The sequence below is a fragment of the Myxocyprinus asiaticus genome, chromosome 16 (genome assembly GCF_019703515.2).
Source record: "Myxocyprinus asiaticus isolate MX2 ecotype Aquarium Trade chromosome 16, UBuf_Myxa_2, whole genome shotgun sequence".
In the NCBI taxonomy this organism is placed as follows: domain Eukaryota; kingdom Metazoa; phylum Chordata; class Actinopteri; order Cypriniformes; family Catostomidae; genus Myxocyprinus; species Myxocyprinus asiaticus.
Genome location: NC_059359.1, coordinates 5,620,407 through 5,637,327, shown reverse-complemented (window position 1 = coordinate 5,637,327; position 16,921 = coordinate 5,620,407). Strand labels below are relative to the sequence as shown.

Below are 16,921 nucleotides of genomic sequence, written 5' to 3'. Positions count from 1 at the left end.
CTGACCCAATCACAATGGAGATCAATTTGTTTATAGAATACATGAGATGTTACAAAATGCCAAATGAGATTGAAATTAACAGGAAATGGTTAACCATTTTCTGAAGTAGTTATTTTGAGTAAGGATTATCTTAATTTGTTACTCAAAAAATCATCTTGCTGTCTCAAAATGATTTGCATTAGTTGACAAATTTTGGACTATAACTTTTGCCTCTAAATCTACACAATATCATTATAATAATGAGCAATGAATAATAAGAAGTAATGGAATTACTACTAGTGAAAATGAACATTTTTGATATCTGTAAATGTATTTAAACATGTTAGACTTGGTATTTCAGATATCTGGAAATGGATTTCAGATATCAATAAACTGAAGTGTAATTATAGATATCTGAAATAAACATTGCCGCTAATGAAAACCAAATCACCAATATCAAAAATGTGTGTTTTTACTAGTTGTTATTAAATTGTTGATATCAGGAATGAACATCTACACTAGTAACAATGTAATAAATGATATTAAAAAAAAAGATCATTTTTACGAGTAAGCAGTACATTGCTGATATGTGAAATTGGAATTTTAAATAGTAAGAAATTAATTATAGATATCGATAATTGGGTTTTGAACAGGAGTGAATGACAGATCATTGTCAAATTCTACTAGTAAAAATGCAGTTATAGATATCAGTAATTATGCTTTTTACTAAATGCCATTTTTTTTTATAAAGTATTAACTAGTGCAAATGGAATTACCAGAACTGACATCAAAAATGGCATTTTCAGAAGGCCCTGGATAGTTCAGCAAGTAAAGACGCTGACTACCACACCTGGAGTCGCAAGTTCGAGTCCAGGGCGTGCTAAGTGACTCCAGTCAGGCTTCCTAAGCAACCAATTGGCCCGGTTGCTAGGTTGGGTAGAGTCATGTTGGGGTAACCTCCTCGTGGTCGCTATAATGTGGTTCTCGCTCTCAGTGGGGCGCGTGGTGAACTGTGCGTGGATGCTGCGGAGAATAGCGTGAGCCTCCACACGTGCTAGGTCTCCGCAGTAACACGCTCAACAAGCCACGTGATAAGATGCACGGATTGACTGTCTCAGACGTGGAGGCAACTGAGATTCGTCCTCCGCCACCTGGATTGAGGTGAGTCACTATGCTACCAGGAGGACTTAGAGCGCATTGGGAATTGGGCATGCCAAATTGAAAAAAATAAAAATAAAAAATAATAATAATTGACATTTTCACTAACAGTAATTACATTGCTGATATTAGCATTGGCATTTTAACTGAATTGTAGATATCTATAATTCATCACCTGCACTTGATTAAATGTCAAAAGGTTTTGTGATGGAATTTTGGCACTTGCTCAAAGAACCAAGGTCCAGTGAAGATGAATGAAAAACAAGTGAGTTAAAGATTGCAAGATATCACAGTTTTAAATCACAATATTATCATGAGGTAGGACGAACCACACATCAGTATAAAATCAAATAGATTTCCAACCCAATAAAACATACCCAAATCCCAATTGATGCCCAACATAAAATGTGGGTTCTCCTGAAGCAAAACCTGTTGAAAACCACTGCATTAGAGATCATTGTACACAAGCTTTGCATCACTTCAAAAAGGCAGCGCCCCTGAATGTAGGCTCAGGATATGAAACAATGCACAATCACACAGCGCCAAATTAATTTAAATGTTTTATCTCTGCTGCTCATTCCTGCTTCACTTTCATGGCAGGGAGTCTTGTCTCATCCACCTATCACTCTGATTATACGCTGCCCTCCCCAGGGTGACCGCTGACACCGTGATGGCGGCACACCCCCAGCCGCCCGCTATAAATTGATACGAGAAACAGCATTACCATCACGCTGCGTTTGCAAGGCAGAGAAAATAGGTAAGTCATATGAATCAACACCTAAACACATAAATCTCATTCAAACAGAAACGTGACCATGGACAGGACCCAGCTGCTCTGGCGATTTTAACACGCAATCTCCACACAGCAGCCACCGTAAAGGCGAACGAGGACTCAATCAAGACTGATTTGTTTTGCCACTGGAGAGGCACAGCAGAGATGACAATAGACCTCAATCTTATTCCTTCACACATAACCAGATGGCCAGAGAAGAATCAGAATAAGCTCCAAATGTTCAAGTGCATAGCACATCCACAACAGCATTCTCTTAGACTTTGTAGATGTGAAGGCATTTGTATTGAGAGAGATGTTGTCTTCCAGAAGGGCCAATCTCTGAAGTGTAGAGTGCTTGGTGCAAAAATTCTATCAACTAAAAGAGAATAAGCTTGAACAAGAGTGTCATTGGTAGGTGGATCAATGTTTTTTTTTTTTTAGATATATGAAGTTATTTAAAAATACATTAAAATTCATTTTTGGCCAAAATAAATAAATAAATAAATTTTAAAAATTACTTGAATACAAAGAAAACATTTTTGAAAAAGTGAACATAAGTAGTTTGGAATAATCTTTAATAATTCTTCTTTTTTTTTTAAATAATAAGTAATACAGTTTTTTTTTAATAATTAATATTTGAAAAACGATTTACTATCAAATCAAAGACAGATGGTGTAACCAACATGCACGTAGCCACTGTATTGTCATGTGACCAAATATAAAACAGTGAAAAATATTTAAAAAATCACAGCTGTTTTATTAAAAGGCACATTTATCTGCATGTCTTGATATTCGTGACTCCAAAGTAAAAAAAAGAAAAAAAGAACTGCATGTATTACAAAGTATTTTGATACATTTTACTTGATGGTTACACCACTTGACTTTTTTAAAATAATTTAATCTATTTTTGTTTGTTTGTTTGTTTGTTTATTTATTTATTTTTTTTTGTAGAAAATGTGATAAATGTTTATCAAATAAATTATGAAACCAACATGGATTCAAACAATACATTACAATGAACCTGATACATGTGTTTTAAAGAGCCCATATTATGCTCATTTACATAATTTTATTTTGGGGGTCTAGTAGAATAGGTTTACATGGTTTAATGTTCAAGAAACACATTATTTTTCTCATACTGTACATTGCTGCAGCACCTCTTTTCACCCTCTGTCTAAAACACTCTGTTGTAACTCCCGTCTCTTTAAAGCCCCCCTTTCCGAAAAGCCCAGTCTGCTCTGATTGGTCAGCTGGCCCAGTCTGTTGTGATTGGTCAACCGCTTAGAGCGTGTCGGAAATGTAACGCCCCTTACCATAACCGAGTTTCAGCTCTCGAGGCTTCCTGAGCAGTGCATTCCTGATTATACAAATGTGTTACATAGTGACGTAGCTATGTCATGAAAGTAATGGCTGGACTGCAAACCAGGCGTTTCAGGCAGTTCAAGGGCAGTGTTTTCTGTAGACGAGAGTAACTCCCTTTGGCGTGGACTTTGTGCTTTGTAAGTTTGCAGACCTTTTACATGCACAAACAGCTATATTACACACTAAAGGAAAGGTAAAATCCCAAAAAGCATTATAGGGCCTCTTTAAACCAGATTTTTGAAAGATTTCTCTTTTTTTATCACTTCGGAAAACCTTATTTAACCTTATTATCAACGACCCAGGTATGATTCATTTAAAGAGATTATATCATACCTTTAAAAAAGGCACATTGATCTGGAGATCAAATGAAGTAACCATAAGAAAATGTCTTGATATTCGTGACTCCAAAGTAAAAAAAAAAATTATAATAAAACATAGTATTTTGATACCTTTTACTTGATGGTTACACCACTTGACTTTTTTAAGTCATTTAATCTTTTTTGTTTGTTTTTGTGTAGAAAATGTGATAAATGTTTGAAACCAAAATGGACACAAATAATACATTACAATGAACTTTCATGTAAAGAATTTAAAGTTACTGTGTCTTATTCATGAAACAAGAGCAGAACGGATTTGTGTTAATTGTTCATAAATCAATCTATATCTAAATTGTCCTATTGAAAGAAACTGCAGTATACATTAAAAGGGTTCTAGGTACAATTTACACCAAAATTCTGCTTGCGTTTTTAATGGTAACAATTTCTCTTATCCTACCTTGTGCAGAAACAACTATAAGTAAGATATGTGTAGGTTGATTCAGCCGAGAAGTGTAAACCCTTTGAATCTGTGGCACTATTAAGACATTTTTTCTGTTTGTTTGAGCATCCCATCACAGCAGGGATGCTCAGGATCAGTACAACATTTGGTGACCTTCTAACATCTTACTTTAGTTCATTTTAGATAATGAACAACAGTAAAGGTATCTGCAAGCAGCATTTATTGGACCTTGGCATGATAGGTACAACGTGTAAATTGCATTGAACTAAAATGTAAGTAAATGTAAAAGTTATATGCACACTTGAATGTTTTTTTTTTTTTTTTAAGTATCCAAACTGCTCTGGAAAGTTCAGGGCATGGTGACAATGGCATTGACAATTGGTAAAAGCATTGAAAATGCTTTGGCAAAGATTGTTGACTTCATATAGAATTCAAAAACTATTTTATATAGAAAAAATCAGTTTGATACCTTTTGCCTAACATCATAACTCTCTAATCAAAAATCTATCCAATGACATTTGTGAGGCTTGGTCTGAAGGCCAAATTAACTGAATTTATTTTCAGAGAATGAGCTGAGAAAACAATCTACTGATTACACAGGGCTTTGGATCAATCAATTCCTTCATAAGAGCTGTCACACCCAAATGGGGATCATCAAAGATAGCCACATTTCACTGTTGTTTAAGACTGCTCCATTGTGTCTCAAAACAAACTATCAGCAGCTTTAAGTTGGAATCAAAAGATAGTATTGATCTGTAGCAGGACTTGTTGCTGGGTGAAGCAACAGGGATCTCAGCATGAGGTGAAACTGATCAAATCAAAAGAGAAAGCCCTTAGTAGCCAAGGAAAAGGTTCAACTTTAGGCATAGCAATTAAACAAGATTTAGATTTTTTACAATGTATTAATCAATGTTATTGCCAAAAGTATTAATACTTACATGTAAGCCACACCTGGAAATGTATGAATATCACTGCATTAGATAACGAAATATCATAAGTTTCATTTTAGTGGATTTTTAGTGGATTTTAAGATAGCCTAAGCACACTTTTCAAGCTAAAACATTTCACAATATGTTTGTTCAAAATGACGTTAAAATGTTTTTGGGCACTTTCTGGTTTTCAAACGTTAGTGGATCATGTTCATAGTTAAAGGTGCAATATGTGAAAATGTTCATGTAATATTCGCCTTTTTTTTTTTTTGCCATTGTGTGAACGGCTTGTAACGCAACTTAGAAAATGAGCCCTTCCCGGACTTCCTAGGTTGCCTATTAAAGCCTGTAGACTGATTTACATGCGAAGGGAGCAGGTCGCTTTTGCCGGGAAAATCCAAAGTATGTGATGTTTATGCGCGCTCCCGAGAGCCTGCCTCAGTGCTTCTCTTCCGCTATTCAACAGCAACAACTGTCTGCAACACTAGGTAACGTTAGCTTAGAGATGGAATCCAGCAAACGGCCGGCTCCCAGCACAACACCGACACCTACACAAACTCCAAGTAAGCCAACAAACAAAAAACATTTATTTACTGAATCCCGTCTGGCTAAGTGGGAACGTGATCATGGTCGAGCGAAAACTAGAGTGAACATCGGCAAGGCATTTGATTCTGGAGGGACCTTCGTTCGGTTTTGGGGATCAAAACCGACCCTGAATTGGCGTTCTTCTTATTGGACAGGTAAACTTACATAACTGCAAAGCATGTGAAATATAGTGCCATAAGGATTGATCTGTGTCATTTTAACTAACTTGATCTTGCCTGCTAACGCTGACAAATTGCAAGCTACCTTGCTTCGTACCTTTCAAATAATTTCAACGATCTTCTCTTTATGCTAAAAGTCAGGTTAATGTCAATGTTAATCTGTAATTATTCAGCAAGGTAAACTACAATAACACATGAAATGAATGCTAGACAATGTTCAAGATAATGCAAAAAGCTCCATTCATTAGTGTAACGTAACTTGGTTATACAGAAAATATTTACATTCTATTATTATAAAACAATAGCACATCAATATATCAAAATGACAATTGTGATGGAATCACATCAATACTGAATTGTGTCAACATATTTGTAATGTACATTCTATTTTATAAACAACTTCGACATATGTGTAATTGGTGAGACTTCTGTGATCATATACTGTATGTTGGTAGTTTGCCACTCTCTGGCTCATGAGCGAATGTTTAGGAGTGTGGCTCATGAACATTAATTAGCTTATTATGACGTTGGTTAACCTGTGTACAGCTGTAGATCACATGACCTAATTAATATTCATGAGCTAGCCTGAGGCTTAACCCGGCCCTGGACATCGTTGGATAAGGAACAGATAATGCAATGAAATTGAAAACATTATTCCAGCTGAATCATTAAGAGGGGGCCAAACAAAACAAATTCTATCACTAGAAGGCCTGTATATTCATTGGTCTTTCAAGAAAAGTTGACCGGCCACCCCAACTCAACTAATCAAACTTCATCAGTCTCAATTAACTCAATCCCCTTTCCTTCTAGGAAATGTTGTGGCTTTACCGTTAGCCCTGATCTGGTTAATAAATGAGAACGCTCTCCTGATTTACTGATGAGTAATTACGATCGCCCAGGTCTGCCATCTGTTATTCAATTTGTGAGACGGGTAGGGAAAACGCCTGCTTTCCGAGACCAGGGATTCCTCAAAGAGAAGGCAAGAGTTGGTTTGATGAACATAAAAGGTGCTTGTCAATCATATTGTTCTCAGGTGAGCCCTGCAAAGCGCAGCTAGATAACTGAACTGAGAGCGTTTGCAACTAATCGAAACTTTTGAAATAATCTGAAAACAAAGACTTTGTGGCTTATGAAAGAGGTTTGAAAATTGGGATGTCAGTGGATAAATGTAGGAAGAGACAGTATGTGTAGTATATTTGTGCCAGTGGAAGATGGATAGAAAATAAACATTGGGAAATCAAAATGTTGCTACTGAATATTCTGGTACCTTGGCATCGACCCATTCTGCTGAGTTACTGACAAGCTCCATCTATCTCCCATTTTAAATATTTGTGTCAATTCAAATGTGTTTTCCTTTTCCTGTTGCGCAACTGAGAAGCCTCAGAAACATGAGTTGTGGACTGAAAGAAATCAGGAAGTAATCGTTTTCCTATAATCAATGATGAGTGTGGTTTGAATGTTGTATTTTCACTAGAAAATTACATTTTTACTCCATTGACGGTTAGGTTTAGGGTTGGGGTTTGGATTAGGGCCTGTGGTTAAAGCAATAGTTCACCCAAAAATTAAAATTCTCTCATTGTTTACTCACCCACATGCCATCCCAGATGTGAATAACTTTCTTTCTTATGCTGAACACAAACAAAGATTTTTATCACAATATCTCAGCTCTGTAGGTCCATACAATGCAAGTGAATGGTGACCAGAACTTTGAAGTTCCAAAAAGCACAGCATAAAAGTAATCCATAAGATTCAAGTGGATCAGTCCATGTCTTCTGAAGCGATCCAGTTGGTTTTGGGTGAGAACAGACCAAAATATAACTCCTTTTTCACTTTAAATCTTGCCATTGCAGTCTCTAGGCACAATCAAGATTTTAAGCTCGATTACACTTCCTAGTGCTTGACGCTTGCTAGATGGCGCTGCAGGAAGTGTAATCGAGCTTGAAATCATGCTCGCCAAGGAGACTGCTGTCAAGATGTAGAGTGAAAAAGAAGTTACATTTTGGTCTGTTCTCACCCAAAACCAACTGGATCGCTGCAGAAGACATGGATTAAAACACTGGAGTCGTATGGATTACTTTTATGCTGACATTATTTGATTTTTGGAGCTTTTAAGACCTGATCACCATTCCCTTGCATTGTATGGACCAACAGAGCTGAGATATTCTTCTAAACATGTTTGTTTGTGTTCAGCAGAAGAAAGAAAGTCATACACATCTGGAATGGCATGAGGGTGAGTAAATGATGAGAGAATTTAAATTTTTGGGTGAACTAACCCTTTAATAAAATATGCATTCCTGTTGACTGTATTACATTATTTACAACTATAAACAACTAGCTTTACAACTCTCTTTTGCCACCAATCTGTGGATATAGAGACCAGAATATCTAAGAGACTTGGTAATGGGGTCTTTCAAATTGGGCCAGTATGCAACCAACTAGCAACCACACAGAAATCCTTAGCAACCTCATAGCAAGAATCTGGCAACCACTGACAACACCCTTGCATTGAAACAGTGAGTTTTTCCAAGCCTTATCTCATGAAAATTATGTAACTCTGGCATCATTTTTGTAAAATTGATAAAATGCAGCTTCTTACACATATTGCGGCTGTTCCAAGGTGAAATATTCACTGTGTGGACATAAAAGAGTGTTAAATGTTCTCCCAAACAGGTGATTATTTTAAGGTTAATTCTCAATTGAGTTTTAAATCAACAAAACCGACCTCCCTACCCTAAACCTTTAACCTAAACCTAACCGAGTGTCTGAAAAAGCAAATATGAGATGAAAAAAAACAATTGCTGAAGCAACCACATCATTTTAAGGTGCTTCTATGACATTTTCGGCTCACACGTTGCTTGCGTGCTCTTATAGACTCATACCCGATCCTATGCATCATAAGTGCAACACGCAATTTGACTGCACTTGAACAAGCTTGTAAATGTAGTTGGTTATGTAATGCAAACATTAAATGTATCACCTTACAAGTCATGTGCAATAGTAAAAGTATTGATATCATAAGATAACATTGTATGAGGAACAAGGCGAAAAGTAAGTGTTTATGAACTGATAATCTGCTGTTTTACTCGTGATTTGTATAAAAGTGAATAAAAGCCATTGTTGTTGTAGCACCTCTAGTGATAATTTCACCAGGAAACTGCCACAGGCAAGCACCACTCAAATTTTCTTGTATTCCAAAATCTTGTATTCTAACTTAGTAATAGCTGTTTTTTTAAACAAGAAAAAATAGTGCTGGCTTAATGGACACTCTATCTAATTATAAACTAATAAATACTTTGGCCAATCTCATCCATTTACATTATGTACATTTAAAGTTCTATTTAAAGCAATGCCACTCTCTCTGACAAATTAGGGTAGTATAATTAAAACTGTGCAATGACTCAGTAATGGTTTTATTTCCTGTCCTACCCTAGACAATGTAGTCATAACAAGTTATAGGATAAAACCAGTCTTGCAGATCTTGCAGATGACTTCAGACAACCAAATACATCATTAGTTGAATGAAAAATGACTTTCAGCAGTATTTTAATCGTATATTAAAAGTCAACCAGATAGCTACAAGACGAATCTGACATCTGAGCAATATTTCAAGTCAATTATCTTTAATAAGGACGGAGAGCTTGATGATGGATCATAGTGTCAATTAAAGCTTCATCTGCTTGACTGATTAAATTAATTTTCTAGCCACCTCTTGCCCTGTTCCACATGGGGGTCATGCCGTTTTTTTATTTTTAATAATTGAACTTCATAGCTTTTCGGCTCAAAAGTAATGTTGAATAAAGTTTATCAGGGTCAAGAAGAGAGTATTTTCATATTTGCTCTTTTACTAAAGGTGACATGCTGCCACCTGAATCTGATGTCGCAGAGAAATGAAAGAGTGCTATTGCTGTCGCTGGACTTTCATTAAAAATCTGTTGCAAGACAAGATCTGCAAGTATCAGTATATCTATTCTTCAACAAGTCCAAAGTTTTGTCTCAAATGTTTCAAACTGAGCTCAGATTTGCCTCAAATACTACAGTCTGCAATCAAAAGTCAGAGGTTTCAAAATGACCTCAAACATGTCTCAAATTTTTTTTTCAAAGACCAAATTATGATGCCTTGATCCTGCCTCGTAATAAAAAATAAGAAATGTAATTCTGACTTTATATCTCACAATTGTGATTACAAAATATAAACTTGCAATCGCGACTATTTTGTCAGAAATGATCTGAGCTATGCTATCCATGTTAATTTTATTGCTCTCTAAGCTTTTTTTATATATGTTGACAAATTACTCATTTGTTTCTGTTTTTATTTCTTCGAATGAATTTTAGAAGAAACATCAGAGACATAGTTGATAATAAAAGAACTCAATAGAGCAACATCTGAGCAATACAATTTTCTTCTGGAGTTTTTCTTGAGGGATCAATTAAATTATTAAAGAACGCTATTCATTTACCATATGTAATGGATTCTAGAACACCCTGCAAATAGATGCAGCAACATCCCTCTGCTCAGAGTAAGCTACATTTAAAGCACGATAAGCAACAGAACTGCAGATACTGAGCACATGAGGACACAGATAACTTCTAAGCATTATGACAATCCCTTGACTTCTAGGAAATCACTGGTTAAAGCAGAATAAAGGAATCAAGATGTGTGCTATTCAGCAAGCAAATGTATTTGAGACATACGCCAATGCAAAATAATGACATTATCTAAGCTGGCTACTCAGCAGAAAAGAGACGGTTTGAAAGATGACATTGAACATAAATGTTATTTAAACTACTAGTTCCATGTTATTCCAAACCTATATGCTATTTTTTTAACAGCTCATGGTGACCGCTGCTGTCAAACTACGAAAAGCACCATTAAAATAGTCCAAATATGATGTTTTATTTCAAGTCTTCTGGAGCCATACCATTGTTTTGTGTGAATAACAGACCAAAATTGGACAAAAAAGAAATAACAGGACAAACAATGTCCTGGTCATACAGTATATAACCCCAAATCAATACAAAAAAATAAATAAATATATATATATATATATATATATGAAATTATATTTTGCCTAGAAAAAAAAAATGCCTAAATTTAGAAGCGTTAAGATTTTTTGCATTGTGATATTATTCTCACAACACTTTTCAGCACATTCACCCCCCAATTCTCATTACCCCTCAATGATGTTTTACTTGTACTATTCCCTTTGTTTTCAGTGATCCTTCTCAGTACCACAACACAGTCATTTTTTTTTTTACTGATTTTTTAAACTGAAAACAGCAAAAATGAAAGGCAGCACCAAGGGAGTACAACTATGATGTATAATACTTGACAATTTAAAAAATATAGATTTTTTTTTTCATGTTACGTTACACATAATGAAAATATCATAATGAACTCTTCGCATTGCGGTAACGAGAATAAGGGGTCAAATATGCGTAACTATCATGATAATAATTTCAGAATGTTACAAAAAAAAAAAAAAAATAGATTTCATTTTCTATATGCAAAATATTATTTCTTATTTAGTTTGTTTGATTTTGGAGTAAAACAGGACCAGGACATTTTCTTGACTGGTTTCATGAGAATCACCCTATTCATTAACTGAAAATCTTCCCTTTCAGTGCAGCGCTCAAATCTAATTTTCAACTTTGCATATTTGAACCTCCATGTCATGTTTTGTAACAATACATGCAAGAACCGATGCAGTTTTGGTGTCAAGGACATAAAACCTTATGTAACGTATTGACTACCATTTTTTTATTTGAACGCAAATGAGATTTCAGTGCTTCAGCTGATAAGATTTTCAGTGAATAACAACCTAAATTTCCCTCTGTTCCTCTCATAAAGCTATCGTACGTCTACAGAAGCCTTGAAATATAGCACACAAATCATATTGATTACGATCCTTTTTGAAGCTTGACAGGTGTGGTCACTATGAACTGCACACGAAAGAGATGCTTCTTCAAATATTCTCCAACAATAACACCATACAGCTTTGAAATGACATGAAAGTGAGTAAATCATGACATAATTTTCATTTTTGCATCAACTATTCCTTTAAACCCAAAGTTTAAGCTGGCTGCTCTTTTGAAAGATTGAAAAACATTAAAGCCAAGCCAAGAAATTCCTTTTTCGCACTGGGTTAATAAAAAAAAGTGTGTTTATTTGTACCACGCAGAATCTCTCTTAATGTGCAAGCCAAAACCCAAACTGTACCAATAACCACACCAGGAGCAACCGAGAAGGACCATGATCAATAATTTCAAATCAGATGAAAAGTTACTTCATTGGCCTCCCAATGCAACACAGTTCCCAATTTTCCAAATGCCTCTTATTAAAAATGTATCATCAGGGCCTTGGAGGCAGCACAGAGCTTGTTTGTTTGGCCAAGGACCTTATATGAGAAATAACTTCAAAGCCATGGCTGCAATGCCCACAGCCTTGTCTCATCTCTGTAGTATTGTTGATAGAAGAAAGCCACTAAATATTTGCATTAATGAAAAAAAAAGGTCCCATTGTTTAAAAATGTGACATAATGATGAATAGAGCATATCTTAGACCTGAACTACAGTAATCATGCCATTTTTGTCCTACGGCATTTCAATCCCAATACCAGATGACATTTACCTACACGAGCGGAAAATGTAATGAGGACTTTAGTATGCAGAATGGACTGCTGTCGTTTGGCAAACATACATACACAAGAAAGCTAAAAATGAATAAAGCGAGGTTAATGTCTTTCTGTGACAGCATTACCCATTCTATAATTTCCATTAGATTTCCATTAGAATGAGTCAGTAAGTACTGAACACATGGGATGAAAATGCTGCAGTTTAAAGGTGTTTGTTAACAAACAAACAAACAACCTGGTGATGGGTTTAAGCAACAGGATGGACAATTTTTAGGCAGCTTGTCGGCTTCAAGTCATGCAAACACAGCCTTAGACCAACTGCAGAACTAAGGGATAGTTCATTATTAACTGACTCACATGTTGTTCCAAACCCATATGACTTTCTTTCATCGGTGGAACACAAAAGTTCAATTTGAATATATACAAAAAGAGCTGCGTCAACATTCTTCAAAATTTCTTTTCATTTTCTTGAGTTCTTCTGGAGATTTTAGATCTTTTCCATGCAATAAAGTGAATGGGGACTGTGGCTGTCAATCTCCAAAAGGACAAATAAGCACCATAAAAATAGTCCATACAACTCTCGCTCAATGGTCTTCTGAAGCCATACAATAACTTTGTGTCATTTAAGTCGTTCCTCCCTATAATTTTGCCTTTCACCTTGCTTGACAGACCTGGTCACCATTTACTTTCATTGCATGGAAAAGAGCATCTTAGACATTTTGCTAAATAACATCTTTTGTGTTCCACTGAAGAAAAAAATGTCTTACTGGTTTGGAACAACATGAGGGTGAGTAAATAATGACAATTTTCATTTTTGGGTGAATTAATCCATTAATACCTTGCAATATAAAAAAACAGATCAATAAAATTAATTCCATTGTAGCCTACATTAGTGATTTAAAGTTACAGACCCGTTCCATTAGGCTGGAATAAGCTATTTCTGTTAGTTAGTTAGTTACAGTTATGAATCTAATACATCAATGTATGAACAACACTTAAAGCTGCCTGCAGTCCAGTCGTACAAGACGAGCTGTATTAAATAGAAAAAGTATGATTTTAGTCAGTCGAAAATAAATATGTTGTCAATTGTCAAATGAAGCATTTGGAGAATCATACGTACACTGTACAACTGTATTTCAATTTAACAATGAAGGAAAGAAACATGAAATCATGAATAGTCAAATTACAAAATTGCATTATTACTCAACGTGATTACAATATTTTTTATTTAAAACGTAAAATTATATTGAATGATAATCAAATATTCATATATATTATAAATTATTATTTTATTATTTAAAATATATTTTCTTATTTTTATTCTTATTTTTAAATAAAATATAAAATATTTTATATATTATTTGTTTATTATATATTTATAATAAATATATAGAATTACCAAGATGACAGACAGACAGACACAGACAGACAGACAGACAGACAGACAGACAGACAGACAGACAGACAGATCTCATATTATTTTATTTTACATTCCATTTTATATAGCCTATATAGAAAAACATATACATTTATGTTGTTAAGTAGACTTGTTAAAATGTTAAGCACTTTTTTGTTCACTTCCATGGTTCTAATTTTTTATACTGTGATAAAATTCTACATTAAACGCACAAATCATGCACACTACTTTAGACTTAGCTGAGAATATGTACTGAAAATCGCAAATGCTGCTTAACCACTAACGCAGTCATACCAAAAAAAAAAAAAAAAAAAATGTGTAAGAGCACTTAAGAAATATAAAACCTTCAAATGGGACGACATTAAAACAAAAAGCATTTTAATAAATGCATTATATCCTTTATCCATGCCTTGTTATAACAAAATAGGTAAGAAAACGCACTTGGTCATAAGAAAGCCTGTTTGAGTATAATGATCCTGAGCTATGCATGTATGTTATATGAACGCACGTGTATCCTATTTAAATTCTTTCCAATTTCTCAGCGCACAGATATTTCTCCTCCTGCTCAAAGCTCTTCTGCACTGAAGCTCTTTAAACTCCTCGCATCCTTCCATCTCATCCGAGCACCTGCAACCCTAACAAACCCATCAGAAACCAGCTTGATCGATCGCTTACCTTGCACACAAGTGAATATAAATGAGAACACTATATTCCAAAAGATAAATCCAGCTTTAATCGTCATTGTTTTAGCGTTATGGGAGTTCGCACGAGCGCATCTGATACATCCTCTGTGAGAAAGCTTTACAAATCCATGCCATCCTTCATTATCGGCTTCTTTCATATTCTCAAGCGTCTGGGAGAAATGGATATTCCTCAGGTTTGGAGAGGAGACGGAGCGCTGGAGTGTGTCTCGGTCACTCAGCGCTGGATGTGTGAGGAGACCAACAGCGGAAACCTTGACGAGGACTCAACCATCTTCTCGCCAACAGGGGCACAAAGTATTCTCTGTACTCCTGATATGATTCTTAGTTTCAGAGCAGTCACATTCGATCAGTGCAGAGCATGCTGCGTTAAGTGTATCTTTAATAAGCGCGTGCATTCCGTTTAACATGCACGTTGCATGTTGCGAATAGTTGCCAATTGCACGCGCGATACTATTATATTAACGCTCTGTTAACCTGTTAAAATGTTTGCGATAACGTTTATTCTAAAAAAGCACATCCATTCATGTCGCGTGTAACAAATGCTTGCAATGCATTGCCTTACTCAGAAAAAAGAAATGCATAGGGCAAATAAATAGTGTATTGCCATTTTCACAAATAGTTGCCAAATGCAGGCATGTTACAAAAGCATCCATGTTACTAAAATATGTGCAATGAATAAACAAAGGCGTTGCCTTTTTCTACTACACACAAGTATTCAGAGATCTTTGAACTTTCATACTATGCATGTCATTGCATTTCACAAATAGTTGCCAATTCAATGTGCATTATTTTTAAAACGTTTGCAGTGTGTCAAACACAAGCAATGCCTTGCACTAATAAACACATTCATGCATTTAGAGAAGTAGCGCCTTGCTATTGAGCAATGCAATGTTATGCACAATGCATTTCATTGCATTTTACAAATAAAGGCCAAATGCATGCACATTGCTATTTAAAATGTGTGTAATGCATCAACCAAAGGCATTGCCTTAATCTAATACATACAATCATTCAGAGATTTATTGCATGGCCATTGAACTTGTATGTAATGCACAATGCATTTCACTGCATTTCTCAAATAGAAGACAACTGCATGCTCATTACTTGTTTACATGCACATTTTTTTTTCAATGTTTGCATTGCTTCAACCAAAAGTAAAGCCTAACTTTAATAAACATGCATTCAGAGAAAAAGTGCATTGCCATTGAACACTGCATGCAGTACAGAATGCATTTAAAAAATACTTGCCAAATGGATATGCATTACAATTTAAAATGTTTGCAATCCATAAACCACAAGCAAAACCTACTAATACACTTACTAATGTATCCAGGGAAATAGTGCATTGCCATCAAATACAGCATGCAATGGAGAATGCATTACAAAAACAGTTGCCAAATTTTTGCAATGCATCAACAAAAGGCATTATTCTAATACACATTCAGATAATTTTTGCATGGCCATTGAACTTGCATTTTATGCACAATGCATTTCATTGCATTCCACGTTTAGTTACCAAATATATGCACATTAATTTTTACAATGTTTGCAATGCATCAACCAAAAGGAAAGCCTTACTCTAATAAACACATGTATTCAGAGAAATAAAGCATTGCCATTGAACATAGCATGCAATGCATTATGCATTTCAAATAGTTGCAAATGCATATGCATTGCTAATTAAAATATTTGCATGAACCACAAGCAAAGTCTTTTTCTAATAAACGGATTTGTGCATACTACTGCATTTCCACTGAGCATTGCTTAAAAATGTAATGAATAACTAAAAACAAATAGTTGCCAAACGCATGCACTTTACTATTTAAATTGCAATGCACAAACAAAATATACTGTACACATACATGCATTAAGATAAATAATGCATTACCATTGAGCATTACATGCATTGTATATCATTTCACCAATAGTTGCTTAATGCACACACATTCCTATTTAAATTGTTTGCAATGCCCATCCCAAAAGCAATGCATCAGTCTAAACTCAGTGTGTGTTGCATTATCATAATCAGTGCATTCCAGCACTTCATTAAAAATGGGAGAGGCTCCAAGCATCTTTCTATCTACAACACCTCAAGGTACATTTAATCAAAGATGAGATTTTAGAGGGGAGTCGTCTGCCATCTGTAGTTTAAGGGACCACTTATGTTCCCAACAGCTGACCACCACAACCCTCAATACACAAACACACACACACACACACACACACACACACACACACACACAAACACCATCTCCTCTCTTTCTAATACATTTAAACACTTAAAAATGCACACATGCGCTCACAAGGCACATGCATTTAGATAATGAGCGCTAAGGGCTTGGTTTGCTTTTGAAAATATCCGTTCACAATGGAATATTATAATAATCAAGTATCTATACTCCTGATATACATATAATTTGCAGAGGT

At 35.2% G+C, this 16,921-nt stretch overlaps 1 protein-coding gene across 1 annotated transcript in view; it reads right to left on the bottom strand.

The window, feature by feature from the left end:
• The window catches only part of csmd3a (CUB and Sushi multiple domains 3a), a 437,506-nt gene extending 422,875 nt beyond the window's left edge, over positions 1–14,631 (bottom strand). Inside the window, exon 1 of the mRNA XM_051721095.1 lies at positions 14,466–14,631. Coding sequence (XP_051577055.1) covers positions 14,466–14,631 — 166 coding nt within the window. The remainder of the gene's footprint in view (positions 1–14,465) is intronic.
• Positions 14,632–16,921: the final 2,290 nt, after the last annotated feature.